This window comes from Rhinoraja longicauda, chromosome 17 (genome assembly GCF_053455715.1).
Source record: "Rhinoraja longicauda isolate Sanriku21f chromosome 17, sRhiLon1.1, whole genome shotgun sequence".
NCBI lineage: Eukaryota > Metazoa > Chordata > Chondrichthyes > Rajiformes > Arhynchobatidae > Rhinoraja > Rhinoraja longicauda.
The window spans coordinates 15,785,064-15,808,462 of record NC_135969.1 but is presented as its reverse complement, the minus strand read 5'-3'; the positions used below and the strand labels follow the sequence as shown (position 1 = coordinate 15,808,462).

The 23,399-nt window shown below is 41.4% G+C and overlaps 1 protein-coding gene across 1 annotated transcript in view; it reads right to left on the bottom strand.

Moving 5' to 3' along the window:
• Positions 1-23,399, bottom strand: part of fancd2 (FA complementation group D2) — a 91,541-nt gene that overhangs the window by 8,062 nt on the left and 60,080 nt on the right. Inside the window, exons 30-39 of the mRNA XM_078413831.1 lie at positions 18,475-18,603; positions 16,241-16,359; positions 15,587-15,697; positions 14,214-14,341; positions 13,387-13,486; positions 10,430-10,552; positions 9,149-9,242; positions 3,450-3,521; positions 2,336-2,374; positions 793-867 (exon numbers count right to left, since the gene is read on the bottom strand). Of these exons, the coding sequence (XP_078269957.1) occupies positions 793-867; positions 2,336-2,374; positions 3,450-3,521; positions 9,149-9,242; positions 10,430-10,552; positions 13,387-13,486; positions 14,214-14,341; positions 15,587-15,697; positions 16,241-16,359; positions 18,475-18,603 (990 nt within the window). The remainder of the gene's footprint in view (positions 1-792; positions 868-2,335; positions 2,375-3,449; positions 3,522-9,148; positions 9,243-10,429; positions 10,553-13,386; positions 13,487-14,213; positions 14,342-15,586; positions 15,698-16,240; positions 16,360-18,474; positions 18,604-23,399) is intronic.

Below are 23,399 nucleotides of genomic sequence, written 5' to 3'. Positions count from 1 at the left end.
TTGGACAATACTGATCACTTAATCATGGTGCTGGTTGTGAGGCCTCGCCTTGAACAACTGTGTGCTTTAGTCTGTGGAGATACATCGTGAAAACAGGCCCTTCGGCCCACCATGTCCGGGCTGACCAGTGATCACGCCGTACACCAGCACTAAACTACATACTAGGGACAATTTACATAAGTCAATTAACCTACAAACCTGGATGTCTTTGAGGTGTGGGAAGAAACTAAACTCACGTGGTCGCAACTCCACCGCGACGCTACTGTGCTGTGTTCTTATTTTTATAATATAATAACCAGACTTCAAATTTGCTGTACTTAGTTAGTTATACAGCACTTTGGGAAAGAATTTGCGCAAACTTAGGTCTTTCCCCCGGTTCATTTGATTATTAATTCACCACTTGCAGATTTCCATCAGTTATCATTTCTTATTTTCGAGTTGCAGTGCGGAAACAGGATCTTCAGCCCACCAAGTCTGCACCGACCAGAGATCCCAGTACACTAGCACTATCCTCCACATGAGGGACAATTTATAATTTTTTTTTTTAACCAAAGTCAAATTAGCCTACAAACCTGTACCTGTTTGGACTGCGAGAGGAAAACGGAGCACGCAGGGAAAACCCACGCAGGTCACAGGGAGATTCACGTTATTATTATTCTATTCATAATCTTTCCAGGCTCCTCATATCAATCTCATGAAAATCAGCTTTCATTTACAATATCTGCGTCCCTTGATTAAATTAGTTTTGTTTGCCATTACTACAAATTTGAATTCATTGTCAAAAATTCCTACCCGGTGCTTCTTGAAGCTGTAGTCAAGGAGTGGCATGCCTTGCTTCAGAAAAGACTCAATGAAAAGGCGTCCATGCTGCATCACAAAATATAAACATTGGAAAACTCCATCCATTCCATCAAAGAAATTGGTTCCACCAAAACTATACAGTTTATGCAGTCAAATAATTTATTTTTATTTTGTCTGAGGTACCCCGATTAAAGTGTATTTCAATATGATACAATAGAAGTGTTGATTTAAGTCTCTCTACAATGTCTGAGGCTTTATAAGGCATTGGGCAGACCGCATTTGGAGTATATGTGAGCAGTTTCGGGCCCCATATCTGAGGATGGGTGTGCTGACTTTGGAGAGGGTTCAGAGGAAGATCAGAAATAGGCTCTTTAGCTCACCACATCCATGCTTAACTTATTGCCCAACCGTGCTAATTCCATTTATCCACATTAGATTCATATCCTCTTTTATCTTGCCTATTAGTGCCTGTCTAGATGTCTTTAGTAGTAATTGTGTATGATCTCACACCTCCATTAGCAGTGCATTAAGTTCCCCTCTGATTCCTTTAAAACTGCTTCCCCTCACTTTAAACTTAAGCCCTCGTTTTGATACGACTACCATGGAAACATGATTCTGACAATCTACCCTATGATCTAGATTGAGACTCCTGAACACTACAAAAGGTGAAAGGTCTAATTGAAAGTGACTGAGCTTGAAGGGTTAATTAAAGACTTCAGAATTGTTCCAGAAGGACAGGATTAGATTACGGGGGGGGGGGAGAGAGGGCTTTTACCATGTAAGCCTAAGCTGAGCTGCATCTTGCAGAGTAACTGTTGGTTGAAAATGGAAAAACTGCATCATTAAGGGAGGAGGAAAAAGGACAGATTAAAACAAAAACAGATAGTATTGGCCAATCCTACTGTCTTCTATTAAGTAAAGAGAAATTTCCAAGTTCTTTTATACCAAATTTAAACATTGCTGACATTACTGTAAAGTTTAGAAACAAGTTGTCTCAGAATTCTCAGCAGAACATTGTCAGTGGTCCATGGTGGTAGTGGGGAGAGGGTGGAATTGATGGAAATGCTGGAAGAATAAAATGGAATTAGTGCTGGGTCATTTTATGAATTGTCCTCAATGGTGTCAATAGTTTCCATTCTGTAAGGACAATCCTAATCCTACCTCACCAAAATAACACCAGAGATCACCTCATGCACTTCCATGGACTTTTTCTTTCCAATTGTGTTTTGCACTAATGTTTTATTTATCTTTTCCTAACATGCATGTAACTTTTTTTGTGTTTATGTGCCGGTGATACTGCTGAAAGCAAGAGTTCCATTGGACCTCACTGTCCTGTGCATATTACAATAAACTTGACTAGATTATATGACTCTTTGTAGATAGCTTGTGAAAAATAGCTATGTTGTTTGCCCACTTCAAAAAACCGCATGCAAAATAATACACTACATGAAGCATTTTGAGATATTACAATGTTGCAATAAGGCAATAAGGTCCAGCTCTTCCTCCCATACAATAACAAAACAATGTTGATTACCTTAAGGCAAACACCCAGTACTGGCCTGCTGTCAAACACCTGTGAGGTTAAAATTAATAAATGAATATACAAATAGATTTGCTCAATGCAAACAGATACAAATGAGGGTTTACGGTAAGGAGTTACACGAACAGTAACAGTTCAGCAAACCATTGAAGAATTAGCACATAATATAAAATACTTAATTCTCCACTCCCCAAGGATCTTTGCCTCACTTGGTAACACGGGAAACTCAGTGCACGGGGAAACAGGAGGAAAAATACATCCCAAGTCTGTCTTGCATATGACTTCGCAACCACATCACAGTCATACTTGACTAGACTCCGGAGGATCACACCTGCTGTCCCAGCCAGATAATTTGTGACATTAACACCGCTCCCAAATGCAACAGGTCATAAAAATACGGAAATCTCGTCTCCAAGCAGCAAATGTCAAGTGGAGACACAAGTGGCCATAGATGATGGAATCTTGAGCAAAACCACCTGCTTGATGATCTCAGCAGATCAGATAGTATTTGTGGAGGAAAAAGGACAACCGATGTTTTGGTTTGAGGCACTTCCTTTGGCCTAAAATGTTAATGTCAACTGTTCATATTGATAGAATTTTGTTAACCGCAGTGATCATTTCCCCAGCTGCTGGTAGTGTTAGAATTCATCATCCAGGCTATTGATCGAGATACCCGAATCAGACACGCAGAGGCCTGGATTGATGATCCAGTAAAGTAAATTCAAAAACTACCAACAGCTGGAAAAATGATCAAATTTGTCAAATTTTGTTGATTAAATAATTGTGGAACGAAAAACAATCTGTAAAAATCCAAATGATGCTAATGTCATAAAAATAATTTTGTTTACTATTGTCCATGAGGGAAGGAAGCCTTGTTTGGCTTATATATATATAAGCCATTTGACTATTAATTGCCCTCTGAAGTAGCAAGCTACTCAGTTCTAAAGCGATTCTGGGGAATGTGACCTTACCAGCGATCCTCATATCTTATGAATGAACAAAAACAAAAATTAAAGGAGGGAAGAATGCTCATGCTGAACAGCAACTTTTCCTGTCATTGGAACAGAAACAAAAATTATATACCCTTACGAGAAAGAAATCTATTTACCTTTACAAGATTTACCAGGATATGAAAATCTCGCACTGCCAGATTCCAACGCAGCAACTTCTCTATCTGCACCTGAGACAAAAACTGAGTCAGTTAAAGTAGAAAGGGTTTAACAAGGCATAAGTTGAAACACACATTTGCTATTATTTTTATGCTTCACAAAGCAAATGGTTTGATAATGCCTCAAAGGTCAATGTCTCATTGGTGTAGAGCGATTAATTTTAGTTCTAGAGATGCAGCATGGAAACTGTCCCTTCGGCCCACCGAGTCATCGCCAAGCATCGATCATCCATACACTGCTTCTATCTACACACTAGAGACAATTTACAGAGGCCAATTAACCTACAAACCTGCACATCTTTGGAGTATGGGAGGAAACTGGAGCACCAGGAGAAATCCCATGCGATCACAGGGAGAACGTGCAAACTCAGTAAAGTCAGCATCCGTAGTCAGGATCGAACCCGGATCTCTGGCGCTGTAAGGCAGCAGCTTTACCACTGCACTACTGTGCCACCCAATGACAACAGACAAAATGGTACCAACATGCTTCTCACCCTGAGCATCAATCAAAAGCGTGGTAAGCATTCTGTGTCTCACACCATTTCTCAACTGACTGTGAATGCCCAGCCAACCTTAAATGTATTATGTTTCCGTTATTTATTCAAGGGATTGGGCTTTGCAGGCTGAGACAGCATTTAATTGCTCGGTGATGGTGAAGAAACAGTAATACATTTCCAAGTCAGCATGGTGTGTGGCTCGGAGGGCAACTTCCACATGGCAGTGTTCCCACATTTTTGCTGCCTTTGTCCTTCTAGCTGGTAGACCTGCTGTCCATAGAGTCGTTATGAGTTGCTGCACTGCATCCTGAAGATGGTTCACACTGCTGTTGCCGTGCATCGGTGGTGGTGTGAGTGAACCACCCTTCCCCCCACCCCCCCTTATACTAACCCCAAATAAGAAAAAAGAAGAAAAGAAAAAAAGATTAAAGATTGCCTGGGTGTTGGGGGTCCTGCACACGCCCCATGGAATTCCAAACAGAATAAACTGTATATATATGTACATCTCTCCCAAAAGAACCATTGAGAATATGAACAATTCTTCTATATATATATATATATAGGCCCCTCTTTTGTAGATAAGGACGCCAGATATTTAAAAAAGTATCATATTTGTTCCTTAAGTTATAAGTAATTTTTTCAAGTGGGATGCAGTTAGAAATTTCATTATTCCAAAGGTCCATACTTAAATAGGAATCTGATTTCCAAGTAACTGCGATAGTTTTTTTGGCTACTGCTAATGCAATTTTTATAAATTATTTCTGATATTTATTCATTTTAAGTTGTGGTCTTATTCCTTCAACATCACCCAATAACAAAAATCTTGGATTGTATGGAAGTTGTATTCCGATAATCTGTTCTAGAAAGCTTCTTAAATTTGTCCAAAAAGGTTGTATTTTTGAACAGGACCAAGTAGAATGAAAAAAAGTACCAATTTCTTGATTGCACCGAAAACATTGGTCAGATAAACTTGAATTTATTCTCTTTAATTTTTGTGGTGTGATATATAATTGATGCAGAAAGTTATATTGTACTAGTCTAAACCGAACATTTATTGTATTTTTCATACTGTCAAGGCATAGTTTTGACCAATTTGTTCCATCAATATTAATATTCAAATCCGTTTCCCATTTTTGCCTTGATATATGAATTCCTTGTTTAGGGGCCTTTTTTTGAATTAGATTATATATAATAGAAGTACATTTTTTAATTTGTCCTTTTTGAATTAGGTTTTCAATTTCCTTAGATTTCGGCAATAACATTGTTTGACCCAATTTATCTTTTAAATAAGCTCTTAATTGAAAGTAACAGAAAAGAGAATTATTTGATATATGATATTTATTTTTCAATTGTTCAAATGACATCAATATACCTTTTTCAAAACAATCACCTATATATCTAATCCCTTTTTGATGCCACCTATATAAACATAACACAAAAAGTAAGGAAATTTGTGTTTGGTAGATTATTTCTTTGTTGTAACAATGCTTCTTGGCAATAAATCTTATACCGTTGGAAAGCCTGTTTATTTCCCTTTTAAATGGTGCCACATTTGTAAGGAACATGCATTTGTGGGATGAGCAACAGAGCTGAGTATGTGGGTTGCGCCCATGAAAAATCTGCCAAATCTTCTCTGCCAATGCCAAACAGCTTATTCTGCCATTGACTCTTGTTCGGTTTTGTTTGGTGGATTGGATGATTGAAGTCTGAAGAAACAAGACATATTGCCAATTTAACAATTTATTCATTTAATAAACAGGAGCCTCAGTAGCGTGTGGAAGAACCATACACAGCCACAACAGCCTGGCACCTCCTCCTCATGCTGGTCACCAGCCTGGTCACACACTGTTGTGGGATGGCATCCCATTCTTCAACCAGCATTTGTCGCAAGTCAGCCAACGTGGTTGTGTTGGTCACTCTGGCACGAACAGCACGCCCAAGCTGATCCCACAAGTGTTCAATGGGGTTGAGGTCAGGACTGCTGGCAGGCTATTCCATCCTCTCCACTCCCAAATTCTGGAGGTAGTCTCTGAGAAACCCTGCTCTGTGGGGGCGAGCATTGTCATCTTGGAGGATAGAGTTCGGTCCCAGACTGTGGAGATATGGGATTGCCACTGGTTGCAGAATCTCATCTCGATATCTCTCTGCATTGAGATTGCCTCCAATGATGACAAGCCTCGTTTTTCCAGTGAGGGAGATGCCGCCCCACACCATCACACTGCCTCCACCAAAAGATGTTACTCTATCGGTGCAGCAATCAGCATAGCGTTCTCCGCGTCTTCTCCACACTTTGACCCTATGATCCAACTGCCGTAGGCAGAATCTGGACTCATCGCTGAACATAACGTTCCTCCACATGTTCAGGTTCCAGTGCACGTGTTGCCGACACCAGCGCAAACGGGCCTGACGGTGAAGGGCAGTCATGGCAGGCCTCCTGGCAGCCCTATGAGACCGGAGATCGGCTGCGTGCAGTCTGTTCCGAATTGTCTGGGCAGAGAGCCGTAAGGCATATCGTCCTGCAAACCTTGACTGCAAATCTGTAGAAGACAGCCTACGGTTCCTAAGTGCTGACAGGGTGAGGAAACGGTCTTCTTCGGGTGTCGTCTTCTTGGGACGCCCACTTCGCGGCCTGTCTCTGACATTCCCCCATAATATGGAATTTGGCCTTCACTTTGGAGATGGTACTAGGGCTCACTCCAAATAATGCCGCAACTTGGTTTTGCGGAACACCAGCTTGAAGTTGCCCTATCGCACGGGCCCTATCCAGATCAGTCAAACATGGCATGCCGATTCTTGGAGCAGACACCTACTGACCACTGTAGCAGGGCCCATGCTCACAGATGCTGCCAATCAGGTGCCAATCAGGCACCTGATTGTCAGCACCTGGGGGTACCAGAAGCTCAAAACAAGAGTCAATAGCAACAGCAGAATAAGCTGTTTGGCATTGGCAGAGATTTGGCAAATTTTTCATGGGCGCAACCCATATACTCAGCTCTGCTGCTCATCCCACAAATGCATGTTCCTTACAAGGGAAATGTTCCTTAAAAGGGAAATAAACAGGCTTTCCAACGGTATAAGATTTATTGCCAAGAAGCATTGTTACAACAAAGAAATAATCTACCAAACACAAATTTCCTTAATTTTTGTGCTATGTTTAGAAGCTGATTATCCATTGTAAAAGGTATCAATCTATTTTGAATCAAAGTAGTCTTTCCTAATAAAGATTTTTTTGTTTCATCCTCAAAATTTACCTTATTCCATAATCCGATCAAGTATTTTAATAATGGAGATTCTTTCAGTCCCCGTATCAATTTAGGTTCCCATTTATATATAAAGTCTTCTGGTATATTTTCTCCTATTTTGTCTAGTTCTATTCTTGTCCATGCCGGGTTTTTTTCTTCAAAAAGAGATGCAATAAATCTCAGTTGGTTTGCTTTATAATAATTCTTAAAGTTCGGAAATTGTAATCCTCCTGAATCAAACTTCCATGTCAATTTTTCCAACGATATTCTTGACATCTTACCTTTCCAGAGAAATTTCCGCACATATTTATTTAACTCTTGAAAAAACTTCTGTGGTACTTGTATTGGTAATGTTTGGAATAAATATTGTAACTTCGGAAATATATTCATTTTAACGGCATTAACTCTTCCTATTAATGTTATTGGTAATGTCATCCATTTATCAAGGTCTTCTTTTATTTTTTTTAGTAATAATAAATAATTTAATTTATATAAGTTCTTCATATCATTATCAATTCTTATACCTAAATACTTTATACTAATTAATGGCCATCTAAATTGGGTTAGTAATTGACATTGAGTGTAATCTCCTTTAGTAAGGGGTAGAATTTCACTTTTATCCCAATTTATTTTGTAACCTGATATTTTTCCATATTCTTCTAATCTAAAAGATAGTTTGCGCAACGAATCTAATGGTTTTGTTAAGTATATCAAAACATCATCTGCAAATAAGTTAATCTTAAATTCTTCCTGATTGACTTTAAAACCCTTAATATCTGGGTCAGTTCTAATTAGTTCAGCTAACGGTTCTATCGCCAGGACAAATAAAGCAGGTGATAATGGGCATCCTTGTCTAGTTGACCTTTTTAATTGAAACGGTGTTGAAATTTGGCCATTTGTCACTACTTTAGCTTTGGGATTCACATTTAGAGTTTTAATCCAGTTTATAAAAGTTGTTCCTAACCCATATTTTTCCAATACTTTATATAAAAAATCCCACTCTAACCTATCAAATGCTTTTTCTGCATCCAAAGCTACTGCTACACTTATTTCATTCCTCTTTTGTGCCAAATGCATTATACCAAGTAACCTAGTCACGTTATCTGCAGAATGTCTATTTTTAATAAATCCAGTTTGATCCATATGTACTAATTTTGGTAAATACTTAGACAATCTATTAGATAAAATTTTTGCTACTATTTTATAATCTGTATTCAGCAAAGATATAGGTCTATATGATGTTGGTTTTAAAGGGTCCCTATCTTTTTTTGGTATTACTGTTAAAATCGCTGTCGTAAAAGACTCTGGGAGGTTATGTGTTCTTTCCGCCTGCTGTATTACCTCCATAAAAGGAGGAATTAATCATTCTTTAAATTTTTTATAAAATTCTAGTGGGAACCCATCTTCTCCTGGGGATTTATCTCTGTAGTGATATTAAAACTTCTTGAGTTTCTTGAGGCCACACTCAGCCAGGCAAGTGAAGAATAGTCAATAATACTCCTGACCTGAGCATTGCAGGTGGTGGACAGGCATTGAGTAGTTGGGAAGAGAATTAGTCATTGCAAGAATCCTAGCCTCTGACCTGGTCTTGTATCCACATTGTTATGTGGCTGTTCCAGTTCCGTTTTTTTAAAAGACACTGCAATTGGATAGGAAAGAACTGCAGATGCTGGTTTAAATTGAAGATAAGCACAAAATGCTGGAGTAACTCAGCAGGACAGGCAGCATCTCTGGAGAGAAGGAATGGGTGACGTTTTGGGTCGAGACCCTTCATCAGATTCAAACTGCAATTGGATGTTATTTTGTTTGAACTTGACTATTTTGCGTCCAGTGTGAGTTTTCATGAAGTGCTGCAACGGCTAAATTTAAAAAGAAGATGGCAATAGTGAAAGATCATTACCTCAGCTGAATCGGACTGTATACCAGACGGAATTTTTTTTACTGTCGTGTCCAATTCCCTCATCATCACCCGATAGAAGACCAGAAAAGTTTGCCTGCACAGAATTCAAGTAGTTTACCTCACCGTTTTTGTTTCATTGAATCTGCATGCATTTTCTTTCACATGAATAACTCAAATGGGTGAAAAATGAATGGAATGCCATAATATCCTCTTCATGACATGCAAAAATACTACTAAGGGAATGATGACACAAGGATCTTCAGACGCTGGTCAACAAAAAAAACCCACACAAAGTGCTGGAATAACCCATCGGGTTAGGCAATATTTCTGGAGACCATGGATAAGTTTTATTTTGGGTTGGGACCCTTCTTCAGACTGATTGTCGTTGATGGTGGTGTGAGGGGGAGGGGAGGAGGGGGGGGAAGTTGGAAGAGAGGTTGAGGCAGGACAAAGCCTGATAGGTGGAATCAGGTGGGGGGGGGGGGTTGGGGGGCTTTGAAAGGCAGATGGTTGGACAAAGGTGAGGGATGAAAGGACAAATGGTGTCACACAAGGACAGAAGAGGTGTGAACTGCGAAGGAATACAGGTGGAAGGGAATAGGAGAGGGGGGGCAGGAAAGGGGAGAAATGGGTGAGAATCCAGGTGGGGCCCACAGAAGAGAGGGGGAGTGGGGTTTATATGTATGTTAGTTACCTGAAATTGGAGAATTCAATGTTCATAAAGTTACGCTGTAACCTAGCCAAATGGAATACGAGGTGCTGTTCCTCTAGTTTGCGTGTGGCCTCACTCTGGTGATGGAGGAGGCCCAGGACAGAAAGGTCAATATGCGATTGGGTATAGGAGTTAAAATGGTTAGCAACCAGGAGATCTAGCAGGCCTTGGTGGACTGAGCACAAATGCTCGTTCAAATAATCGCCTAGTCTACACTTGCCTCACCAATGCAAAGGAAGCCACATGGGGAAGATGCAATAGAAGAGGTTAGAGGAGGTGCATGTGGACCTCTGTCATACCCGGAAGGACTGCTGGGGTCCCTGCATGGAATGGCTTTGGGAAGATGTAGTGTCCCAAAGTTATCTCTGGACTATGAATGGAAGCAAATGTACTTTTGCCCTATAACATACTTAAAAGCTTGGAAATCAGACTGAGTAGTCCATCATGCCTTCCAGCTGAGATCAGGCAAGTCAGTGCAGGCTGGGAGCTGAGGTGCAATTACAATGATAACAACAGCAACGTGTTGAATTCTGTAATTCTAACTCCAAAAAACATCATTCTATTCAAACCTGGTCAGTGTTGGAAAGGTTCGTGAATTGCCCTCTTTGGTTGAGTTCAGGAGTTCAGGAACGCCCACACCAGCAATTTCCTCCACAGATTTCAACACGTCATCCGTATGTTTCAAATAAATACTGCCAACACGGAAAATAACACAAAAGTCAGCAATGTCCATTCAGTGTTCTTCTGCTTTGCTGGTTTACTGAGCATAACGACATTTCTGGAGATACAGCATGGAACAGGTCTTTTTGGCCCACCGAGTCCATGCTGACCACTGATCATCCGTTCACACTAGTTCCATGTATCACACTCCCTACACACTTAGGTTATCTCAAGCACCACTGGGGTGGCACGGTGGCGCAGCGGTAGAGTTGCTGTCTTACAGCGCCAGAGACACGGGTTGGATCGTGACTATGGGTGCTGTCTGTACGGAATTGGCACGTTCTCCCCGTGACCGTGTGAGTTTTCTCCGAGATCTTCGGTTTCCTCCCACACTTCAAAGATGTACTGGTTGGTAGGTTAATTACTTGATATAAATGTATATTGTCCCTAGTGTATGTAGAATAATGTTTGTGCGTGGGGATCACTGGTCGGTGCTTGGTGGGCCGAAGGGCCTGTCTCCACGCTGTATCTCTAAACTAAACTCAGCTGCGGTTTCCTCCCACATTCCAAAGACCTACAGGTTTGTAGGTTAATTTGATTCGGCGAGAATTGTAAATTGTCCCTAGTGTGTAGGATAGTGCCAATGTATAGGGATAGCTGGAAGTGCGGATTCGGTGGGCCGAAGCGTCTGTTTCCGCGCTGTATCTCTAAACTAAACCAAGGTCAATTTTAGAGGCCAATTAACCTACAAACCCACATGTCTTTAGAATATGGGAGGAAACCGAAGCATCCAGAGAAAACCCACATGGTGACAGGGAGAATGTGCAAACTCCACACAGAAAGCACCTGAGGTCAGGATGGAACCCGGGTCTCTGGCTCTGTGAGTCAGCTCTACCAGCTGCACCTTTGTGCTGCCCTTTTTAAAATATATATTTTCAATATTTTTCAATATATTTCCAAAGACGTACAGGTATGTAGGTTAATTGGCTGGGTAAATGTAAAAATTGTCCCTAGTGGGTGTAGGATAGTGTTAATGTACGGGGATCACTGGGCGGCACGGACTTGGAGGGCCGAAAAGGCCTGTTTCCGGCTGTATATATATGATATGATATGATATGATTTATTGCTAAGGGAGACAAGCATAATTTTCAATGTTGTTGGGAGATTAGAGATACAGTCTGGAAACAGGCCCATCGAGTCCACACTGACCATCGATCACCCGTTCACACTAGTTCTATGTTAACCCACTTTTGCATCCTACAGACTAGGAGCAGTTTACAGAAGCCAATTAACCTACAATCCTGCATGTATTTGAAATGTTGGAGGAAACCGGAACACCTGGAGAAAAACCACGGGGTCACAGGCAGAATGTGCAAACTCCGCACAGAACAGCAATCGAGGTCAGAATCGAACCTGGGGTCTCAGGCGCTGTGAGCAGCAGTTCTTCTACCAGCTGTGCCACCCTATTTTAAAATATATCACTTTTATATTTGTTGCCTAGAGATTATTTTAAGGTTGACAAGCATAATTTTCAAAGTAGGGAGTTCCAGCAAGACAAAAATTAAGTAATTGGTTGAGCATATAATAGGACTGAAATACATTAAAACTGTTTCATTCCAGCAGCCATTCCCCACAAAAGGCAAAAATGGGACAACAAACCAAGTACAGTAGGCTGGTTAAAGTGGCGAATTAATAGGGCATTAACAATGAGCAATAAGGAGCCATGTAGTATCATTATTTTCTCATTATTTTCACACAGAGCTACTACATAACAAAAATAAAGTTGATCATTTTAAACTTTAGCTTCAATGAACCATCTTACTTTTCCGATATGTATTTTACTTGCCTGAAAAAAAAATCTCAGTGTCACGATGTACTAAAGAATTAATGCTCTGGGCTAAAAGGAAATGTACCATTCTTTTGCTGTGTAGCTAGACAAGTACGTCTCGCTTCTGCTTAATTTACAGGACTAGCAATCCAGAGGACCAGACATTAGGGTTCAAATCCCACCACAGCAGCTTTAGTTTTCGTTTTAGAGATGCAGCGTGGAAACAATCATTTCGGCCCACCGAGTCCACGCTGCCCAGCAACCACCTGCACTTCTTCTATCCTACACACCAGGGATCATTTTACAGAAGTAGATTAACCGACAAACATGCATGTCTTTGGAATGTGAGAGGAAACCAGAGCTCCCGGAAAAAATCCATGCAGTCACAGGGAGAATGTACAAACAACCTACAGACAGCACCTGTAGTCAGGTTTGAACACGTGTCTCCGACGCTGCAATGTAGCAACTCTACCGTTGTGCCACTGTGTTGTCTCCAGGACTAAACTAAACAGCAAAAGTAGCTAATTTCAGAAAGCATCTGATTAACGAATGTGGTTTTTGTTTGAGAAGCAAGTCTGCTAATCTTACCTGGTCTGCCCATTACGTGACTCCTGTCCCGTTTCAATGTGGTAAATTCTCAAGTGCTCTATTGGAGAGCCTAGCACGCTGCTTAGTTGAGGGACAAATTAAGAATGGGTGAAAAATGATGGTCTTGCCAGTAATGCCCATCTCTATCAAGGGGAATGGGAAAAAATAACTGTCCCACAAACTTTGACAGTTTCAATGGGGTCCTAGAAGGCTTTACATTGCTCAGATCCTGGTGCATACTAGAGGCTAATTTTCAGATGTAAAATAAGAATTCTGCTGCAGGACCAATCTGATTCTCGATAAATGCAGGAGTGGAGTGAACCCATATAATATTGCAAGCTGGTATAGACTGCATCTCATCACATTTAAACTATATTGATATAGATAGCAAACACAGACTGAGGGTCATTCTTATCCTAGCCGATTAATCTGATAACTATTTGCACTTACCATAGGAGTGTTTCCAGAGCCTCGTTATACTTATTGCCTTTCTCTTTTTCTCCAGTCGGAAAAATCCATGACTGGCACAAGAAGCCCCGTGCTATTGATGCTGAATGGAGAACATTGAGAGTAATCACCTGCCATTAGAATTCTAATAAAATCCTTGCAATATATATTTTGTATAAATTTCAACCACATAAAATATCTCATCTGTTGTAAATGATCAACATATTTCCATGTATTTCCCAATATGTTTAATATACAAGGCTATGTAGAAAAAAAAGATAATTTAATGTATATTTTGTTGTGTTGTTGGGATTAATGTGCCTGCAAAGCTGCAGCAAGCAAGAATTTCATTGTTCCTGTCCCACATGACAATTAAATACTCTTGACCTGGATCATTACCTCTGTGTCTTTCTACACAGATGTTGCAGGGTCTGCTGTACACTTTAAGCATCTTCTTGTATATATTTATAGTAATCTGCCCTTCTGTGGCGCGGTGCCAAAAAATTGGCCCCCATGAAGGGAATTTTTTTAACTGTGCGAAAGGCACTATTTTAGATGCAGACCACTTACGTTGCAAAGTAGACCACACAAACTTCACCTCATGCTGAATGAGCAAGTCAACAGAAACAGCTGTGAAGAAAAAGCTCCCTGACTAAAAAAAGTCACTTCCTTATCCATATGGACAAACTCAAAGCATGTTTGTAACAGATCAGTTACTCACGATTGGTGCACGTTCCTCCTTTATTAGCCTTCAACAATTTTGCCCTTTCCCAGCCCCCAACACAAACTGTAAACTTCTCAGCAAAGATAGTAGGAGAGTCAAGACCAACCTATTTTCGCCTTGCACTGGTTGTCTGAAGATCTAGATGATACGACAATGAGCAGCTGGACAAGAGTCACTGCAGAGGCACACATGGGAACAGTGCTCTGGAAATTCTGCAGATAGCGGAAAGTCTGCCTGGAAGGATGAAGATAACATTTTATAAACCACACAGGACTCGTTTTCCCAAGCAGACTTGTTTTGTCTCCTCAAAAAATCTTTAAATATTGAAACTTTATTTTCCAAGTTAGAGAGAACTGCTCTCTCCGGTGGCATAAATAGAGGGGAAGAGAAATTCAGTATTCTCTAACACACATCCTTACAGCAGATGGCCAAAGCACGAGAAGAGAATATCAGAGAACTTCATAAACAAATGCCAATTAACTGCATTAGGACAAGAATGAATTTCCTTTTCGAAAATAAATTAACCATCATGGTTTAAATTGTGCTCAATCAATGACTTTGATTGAGTTTAATAGCTTTTTATTTTCAGACTTATTGATTTAAAGAAATTAACCCACACTCTCAAATTGAACATGTGAATTAAATGGGTTCTATACATACTTAATTAACGTGAATATCTTAATAAAATAAAGTTGTAGAATAAATAATTCATGGGCAATAAAGAGGAATTAGTCAACAATAAGATGAAGAATTATTTGAAATGCTGCAATGGAATCGTGTAGATTGGTTAATTAGATAGACTGAAGGTCCACTCGTAGAACAGGATGGCACAGAAACAGACCCCTTAGCTCCACCAATCACAATGCCAATCTAACTAATTTCATCCACCTCCACATGGTCCATCTCTGTCTTTCCCTACCTATTCATGTGTCTGTCAATATGCCTTTCGGACATTGCTATTGTACCTGCTTTCACCACCTCCCTTCGCAGCACATTCCACGAACTGAACACAATCACATGTTACTGTTTTTTTATATATAAAATGATGAACATGAAGAATAATAAGAATAAGTAGAAGAGTCTCGGAGCAGAGGGCATAGCCTCAGAATAAAAGGACATACCTTGAGAAAGGAGGACGACTTTATTTAGTCAGAGGAGGTGACTCTGTGAAATTCATTGCCACGGACAGCAGAGGAGGCCTAACCAATGGATATTTCTACGGTCGAGATTGATAGATTCTTCATTAGCACGGGTTCAGGGGTTATGGGGAGAAGGCAGGAGAATGTGGCTGAGAGGGAAAGATAGATCAGCCATGATTAAATGGTGAAGGAGACGGTGGGCTGAATGGCCCAATTCTGGTCCTAGAACTTATGAATTATGACCAGGTGTCTTGGAGAAAGGCGACACTATTCCCTTTTCAAACCATTTGTCTGACTTGCTTTCATTGGAGTTTTGAAAGTAAGAAATGCTTCCAATTACCAGAAGAGCTCTTCCATTCCCAATTCACCATCTCCTTCTTTGAGTCTGTTTGCCAGAACACCGAGAGCCGATTTTAGTAGTTTACGATTTTCATTCTGGGCAAATCCACACCTGGATGTTTAAAACAAAAGCACCAACTCTGTTAAATTACCACTCAATTTTTACTACGAACCCCAATCCAGTGTGAAATAAATCATTTTATCATCAGCTAATTTTGATGACCTAATTAGGGCAGCATAGCAGTACAGCTTATAGTGGTGTTGCCTTGCAGCGCCAGAGAGCCGGGTTTGATACTGACCTCACACGCTGTCTGTGTGGAGTTTGTACGTTCTCCCTGTAACCACATGGGTTTTCTCCGGTAGCTCTGGTTTCCTCCCACATTCCAAAGATGTGTAGGTTTGTAGGTTAATTGGCTTTGGTAAGAATTGTAAATTGTCCCTACTGCACAGGATAGTGCTAACGTACGTGGTGGGCCGATGAGCCTGTTTCCACGCTGTATCTCTAAACTAAAATTGATTTAGCAAATAACTGCTGTTGCTTGAATTTTATTAAATACTTCTGAAAAAGCCATTTAATTCACTCTCACAGTGCGACTCAACAATTCCTTTCAATTTGCTTTAAAAAACCTTGAACTGTAGCAGACTTTGTACCCACCAAGCAAAGAAAGTGTTCAGTATCTGAAGGAGTAGCTGATAGCAAGCAGCCATCCGCTGAAACTGTTTTACATCTGATCCCAGTACGTCCACCACACCATTGTTCTCAGCCATCAACGCCTGCACGTCAAATTATAATGAAAAAAAGGTTGACCTTTACAAACAGGCACCGCACGGTAAAATCAAATCAACTTTTTAAAATCAGTTAATATGTTCACTGTAGCTTCACCAAGATTAATTTAATTTCAGGTAGCATTAACTAATTCACATGGGGAAGGAGTCACAAGGAACTGCAGATGCTGAATTCATGAGTAAAACACAAAGTGCTGGAGTGACTCAATGGGTCAGACAGGATCTGTGGAGGGAATGGATAGGGACATTTCAGGTCGGGACCCTTCATCAGACGGATTCAATCTGAACAAGCATTCCGACCTGGAACATCGCCTATCATTCCCTCCACAGATGCTGACTGACCCGCTGCGTTCCTCCAGCAGTTTGTCGTTTCATCCTATGGGGGAACGACATGATTTTGTGATCTGTAACCAAGTGAGTTTCTCATTTTAGTTTTACCTTTAATTGATGCTTCCTGCAGCACATACATATTTTCTCACCCATCATTAAGGGCTGGGAGAGCAAATATACAGCTTAAGAGACATTCTTTAAATAGCCACGCCACTCATCATTCATTTCTTGATGATAATAATTCATGCTGGGATTGAGCTGTGTAGTGTATATAATGGCAACTGTTACTTTAAGTACTGACTGCTAAAATTGTATGATTTGTGCCATGTGATATATTCTATATCTTATCAGTCATGTGAATAGGTGTGAGTATACACAGTGTCCTTTTGCAAAAAATAAAGAAGACCCACACTGGCAACAGCGTGTACTGAAAACCTGTGCTGGTTTCTATCTATATGCTGAAGCCGTAATATCTTACAAGCTCAGACAGTGTTTGTCAGATATTTGACCACAAGAAACTCAAATGAAGCCTCAACTTGTCTCAACCTAAAATCCAGGTATGTTTACAAGACCACAACCTGTCTGATTTTGCTCTGCTTGCAGGCAGAGAGCTTAACTGCAACGCTGGTGCAGTCATCAAGCTAAGACCAGGTCGCTCAACAGGGAGCAAAACACAAAACAAAGTGATGGAGTAACTTTGTGCAACAAAGTGGGCAGTCAGGCAGCATCTGTGGAAGAAATGGATAGGCAATGTTTTGGGTCAGGACCTTTCTTCAGATATCCTGAAACGTCACCTGTCCATTACCCCCACAGATGATGCCTGAACTGCTGAGTTACTCCATTACTTTGTGTTTCGCTGAAGATTCCAGCATCTACAGTTCCCAGTGTCTCAGAGTGAACGTTATTAACCTGGGAATAGGTTTAAAGTACCACACCGCCAGGTGTAAATACCCAAATATTTTTCAATGGCATTTACCTCAGTTCCAAGCGGAGGTTTAACTTTTTTTCCTCCCACTGTATTCTTCCTCGAAGTCACTCACACAGATCCCCAGTCACGAGAATATGCTGCAGTTCTGACCAGAGATCTCCTTAAAGAGTTACTGTAATCTGCACAAGAACTATATATCGCAACCAACCATTCAATATTCTATCCTTTCCTTTGGGGATTACTCTACTCAGTCCTTAACCACACCTCTCAATTCCCTCCCCTCACCGTTCTCTCCACACACCTACTCACTCCAACTTAAAAAAAGTGGGCAGCCCAGTGGCCCAGCTGGTAAAGCCACTGTCTCACAGGGCCAGAGTCCGGGTTCGATCCTGGGGTGGTGTGGAGTTTGCACGTTCGCCCTGTGACTGCGTGGATTTTCTCCGGTTTCCTTCCCCATCCCAAAGACATTCAGGTTTGCTGTAAATTGCTCCCAGTGTGTAGGGAGTGGGTACAAAAGTTGAATAACATGGAACTAGTGTGAATGGATGATCGATGGTCTGGTGGGCCAGAGGGCCTATTTCCATGCTGTGTCTTTTAATCAATTAGACTCAGCTGGGACTCAAAACCATTCACGTGATATAATCACTGCAATATATACCAAAATCATGTCCTTTCATATTAAACCTCTGGTTTTTGGTTGAAGAGAAATCTTTTTTCTAATCATGGATAAACAACATATGGCCTAGAAAGAATCGTAACTCGTCGCTCTTCAGTTAACAGGCTGAATTGTAACCTCATTGCACCATCTCGGGTAATCATTCATCTCCACAGATGCCAGACTTTACCTGAAAGAAATTGTGAGCATTTTCCAGATGGTTACACAGGGGATTGAGCAATTCTAGAGTAAACTGAGCAAGTTGCTGGGGAGTCATTTGGCGCAAATGCGAAAATCCAACATCTCGATCTCCCTTAACCTGCGTGAAGGGCAGAAAATAAAAAAGTGATTTTGATATCATAGGATCATGAAGTGTTGGTAAAGCACAGGGTATTCAGCCCATTATATCTGGACCGAATCTCCAACAAACTAATGCTCTAGTACCACCCTATCTGCAGCCTTGCAGACTTCTCTCTATCACATACATTTATCCCCTCACTTGAAGGCAACAGTGAAAATCACCCTGTAGCCACATCTGTAGGCAGTACACTTGAGATTTTGGCCCTACGTTGTGTAAAAAAAATAAAACATTTGATCATATGCTCATGATGTCTACTCCTCAACCATTTTACCAAAGAGTACAAGCTGCCACTATCCACTCTGTTTAGACCCCTCAACATTTCATATACTTCTAACAAGCCTCCACTCAGGCAACTTATCTCCACAGAAAACTGTTCTAGTTGCTCTGGTGTTTCCTTGTAATTGTAGTCCCTTATTCCGAGACCACTCTTTTATGCACCTTCTCTAATACCCTTGTAAAAACAAGGAAATTCAGATACTTTTTTATACCAATGATTGATCCAAGGTGCTGGAATAACTCAAGTGTTTTATTGTCAGATGGCCCAGACAGAATCTGCAGCAGCACAACAAGAATATGTAAACATAGTACTCTGTAAACAATATAATAACGAGAGAGTAACCAAAAAGTTCAGTTTGTGTATATATATATATAAACACACACATATTCACAAATACACATATATATAGATCATATATACACACGCACACATAAAAACTCAACAGGTCAGGCAGCAACTCTGGAGAAAAAGGATGGGTGACGTTTCAGGTCGGGACCCTACTTCACTCTATAGAAGGGTCCCGACCAGAAACATTACCCATCCTTTTTCTCCAGAGATGCTGTCTGACCCGCTCAGTTACTCCAGCTCCTTGTATCTATTTTTCTCTGACACCTTTACGTCTTTACTATAATGTGGCAACCAGAACTGAACACAATTCTTCAGTGGGGTTGAACCAACGTCATTATTATTGTGACAGAAGAAGCACGATGACCAACTTGTTGTCAGCAAAGTCAAGAAACAACACCGAGATAATAACCGGATGCAGCCGGTTTGAGGAAGGAACATCAATAAGAAGACCGCGTGCTCTTCTTCAATATGGCTTCTTCAATATTCTACCAATTAACCCCTTGATTTAACAAGCTGAAAGTTGGCACATCTGGCATCGAAGAAATCCCTCATAACTGTTCCGTAGAATCAGATAAGATTTTTGTGCTCAGACCTCTGGATTTCCAAGTGAGGCATACAACTATGCAGCTTCCAACAAGCATTCACATATGGGAATAGATCTGAGAAACAAGGACCTGCAGATGCTGATTAATACATAAAAGAATACAAAGGCTTAGTTTAGTTTAGAGATACAGTGCAGAAATAGGCCCTTCGGCCCACCGAATCGACACTGACCAGCGATCACCACAGACCAACACTATCCTACACACTAGGCACAATTTACAATTTTACCAAACTAATTAGAAACTAACTAACTTAGAAACCAGTACGTCTTTGGAGTGTGGGAGGAAACCAGAGCACCTGGAAAAAACCAACGCAGGTCACGGGGAGAACGTACAAACTCCGTACAGGCAGCACCTGTAGTCAGGATTGAACCAGAGTCTCTGATGTTGTAAGATAGCAACTCTACCGCTGTGCCACCGTGCCGCTTTTCACACCTCTCCCCTGACTCTCTGAAGAAGGGTCTCGACCAGAAAAGTCACCTATTGGATGGGTGACGTTTCAGGTTGAGACACTTCTTCAGATGAAAAATTGGACTGAAATATTTGAATAGATTGGACTTAGTTTTGGAGTTCAAGAGATTTTTTTTTTTCAAGTTCAAAGAAGAGAAAAAATATATATAAAAATTATTTATTGTCCATATTCAAGGATTATGTGAATATGTTCAGAACATTCAAATATGTGATAATATTCAGAATAATGCTGGTGCCATGACACCATGCAGCTTTGTTTTTTTTCCATACAAGTCCCGATCTCAATAGCCCTTCTGATTATATCAAGTGCTTTCTTGGCAATATTAAGTAATTCAATAACAGAGAATTGCTGACAACTTGTGACCAGACTATTGCGTCATTAGAATTGGCTGCCTTCTGCTTTTGGCCTACCTAAATAAACGATTTCCCTTCCTCATCTCCCTCCGTAGCAGCCAGAGTAAAATGAGGAACATATCACATGGGAAAAATGAAAGGAGGAATTCATGCTCTCTCACAGTCATATGACATGAAGCACAGCTAACTTTCCTGGCGCTGAGCCATCTCCGACTGTTTTGTTTTCAAGAGAGAGTTGGATTTAGCTCATAGGGCTAAAGGAATCAAGGGATATGGGGGGGAAAAGCAGGAACGGGGTACTGATTTTAGATGATCAGTCATGGCTCGAAGGGCCGAATGGCCTACTCCTGCGCTTATTTTTCTATGTTTCTAACACAGATTCTGATGAAATCTGAACATTAGTTCTGATGAAACAACAAACAGGCCACCAGAGCATTACAGCATTTCCCATGTATTAAATAAAAATAGAACTAGATGCATCCGGAAGAGATTGAGTAGCTTGTCACCAAGAGTACAGACCACTGATCTTATAGAGGTGTACAATATCATGAGACATAAATCTGGTAAACAGAGTCTTCTGCCCTGAGTAAGGGAACCAAGAAACAGAGGGCATAAGTTTAAGTTGAGAGTAGAAAGATTTAATAGGAACTTGAGGGGTAACTTTTTCTTTTTACACAAAGGGTGGTGGGTGTGTGGAACGATCTGTCGGAGGAGGTAGTTGAGGCAGGTAATATCACAACGTTTAAGAAACATTTAGACAGGTACATGGATACGATAGGTTTAGAAGAATAAGGGCCACAGACAGGCAGGTTGGACTAGTGTAGATGGGGCATGTTGGTCGGTATGGGCAAGGTGGGCTGTAGGGCCTGTTTCCACCCTGGATCACCCTATGACATTGCTCACAAACTATAAAATACTTTAAATGTTGTCCTCTCTTAAAGTTTACAACATCACAACGTTTCATTTTGTGCCTCCACATCCACATTGCTGAACATTTCCTATTAAAAACACCCCGTGATTTTGTTTCAGTTTCATTATTAATAACACAATTATTTGGTTTCATTTAAAGTGCCAAAGCAATACAATAATACACCAGAGCAGCACAGTGGCGCAGCAGTTGAGTTGCAGTCTTACAGCGCCAGAGGCCCGGGACCGAACCTGAATATGTGCTGTCTATGCGGTTTGTACATTCTGGCTGTGACTGCATGGGTTTCCGCCCACATTCCAAAGACGTGTGGGTTTGTAGGTTATTTGTCTGCTGTAAATTTCACCTAATGTGTAGGATGCAAAACTGGGATAACATTGAAATATGCGGGTATCCGACGGTTGGCATGGACTCTGTAGAGGGGCCTGTTTCCACGCTGTATCTCTAAGTATTGAGCATTATCAGAAAGAAACATTTTACCATGCCAACAAGGAAATAACGGGGCAGGAATCCAAAACTTAAAGAAAGAAAGCAAGATGGAGAAGGTAGATTTTTGGAGAGGGATTTGCAGCGATGTTAAGAGTGGAAATTGCAGAACTGAGGGTCTTGGTGGTGAAAGGCACGATCAACCTTGTTGTTGAGAAGTTTCTGAGGTTTTTAGAGAGGTTAGATCACCGGAGTGCAAGGGTCTCAAAGAATTAGGCAGAAAGAATAATACAGAGATAGGGCTGGGAGAGGCCATGAGGCCATTTGCAATCAAGGGTGAGAACGTCATGCCAAGATGGTGCCTAACTAAGGCAAGATAAGTCAGCAAGGGCAGAGTGACAGGAAAGTGAGGTCAGATGGTAGAATTTTGGTTGGATTAAGTTTTACAGATAACAGAATGAAAGTCCAGCTGAGAGTATGTTGGAATAGAGAGAACTAAATAGGTGCTGTTGGGGGAGCTGCTGTCTCACAGCGCCAGAGATCCAGGTGCTCTCTATGTAGAGTTTGCATGCTCTCCCTCTGACCACACACGTTTCCTCTGGATTCCTCCCACATCTCAACGATGTGCAGGTTTGTAGGTTAATTGGCCCCTGTAAATTGCCCCTAGTGTGTAGGGAGTGCTTGCGTAAGTGCGAGGTCGGTAAGGCAGTCGATGATGGCACCGACCGATGGACTAGGACGAACATGTGGAAGTGAGGACACTGCTGCCGAGGGAAGAACGAAGGAGGACGCGGCGTGGAGGGACCGCTGTGAGGTAGGGTAGAACAATGGATGACCTGGCGTGGGGGCACCGCCGTGAGGGGGGGGTAGAACAATGGACAACCTGGCGTGGGGGGACCGCCGTGAGGGGGGGGTAGAACAATGGACGACCTGGCGTGGGGGGGGGGGGGGGGGTAGAACAATGGACGACCTGGCGTGGGGGGGGGGATAGAACAATGGACGACCCTGCGTGGAGGGACCACCGGGAGGGGGGGGGGGAGAACAAAGGGGCAACTGGCACAGGGGGGAGAATTTGTAACATTGTAAGCGCCCTTCAGGGGCAACTATTGACGCTGGAATTTAGAAGACTGAGGGGGGATCTTATTGAAACATATAACATTCTTAAGGGGTTGGAGAGGCTAGATGCGGGAAGATTGTTCCCGATGTTGGGGAAGTCCAGAACCAGGGGTCACAGCTTAAGGATAAGGGGGAAGTCTTTTAGGACCGAGATGAGAAAACATTTCTTCACACATAGAGTGGTGAGTCTGTGGAATTCTCTGCCACAGAAGGTAGTTGAGGCCAGTTCATTGGC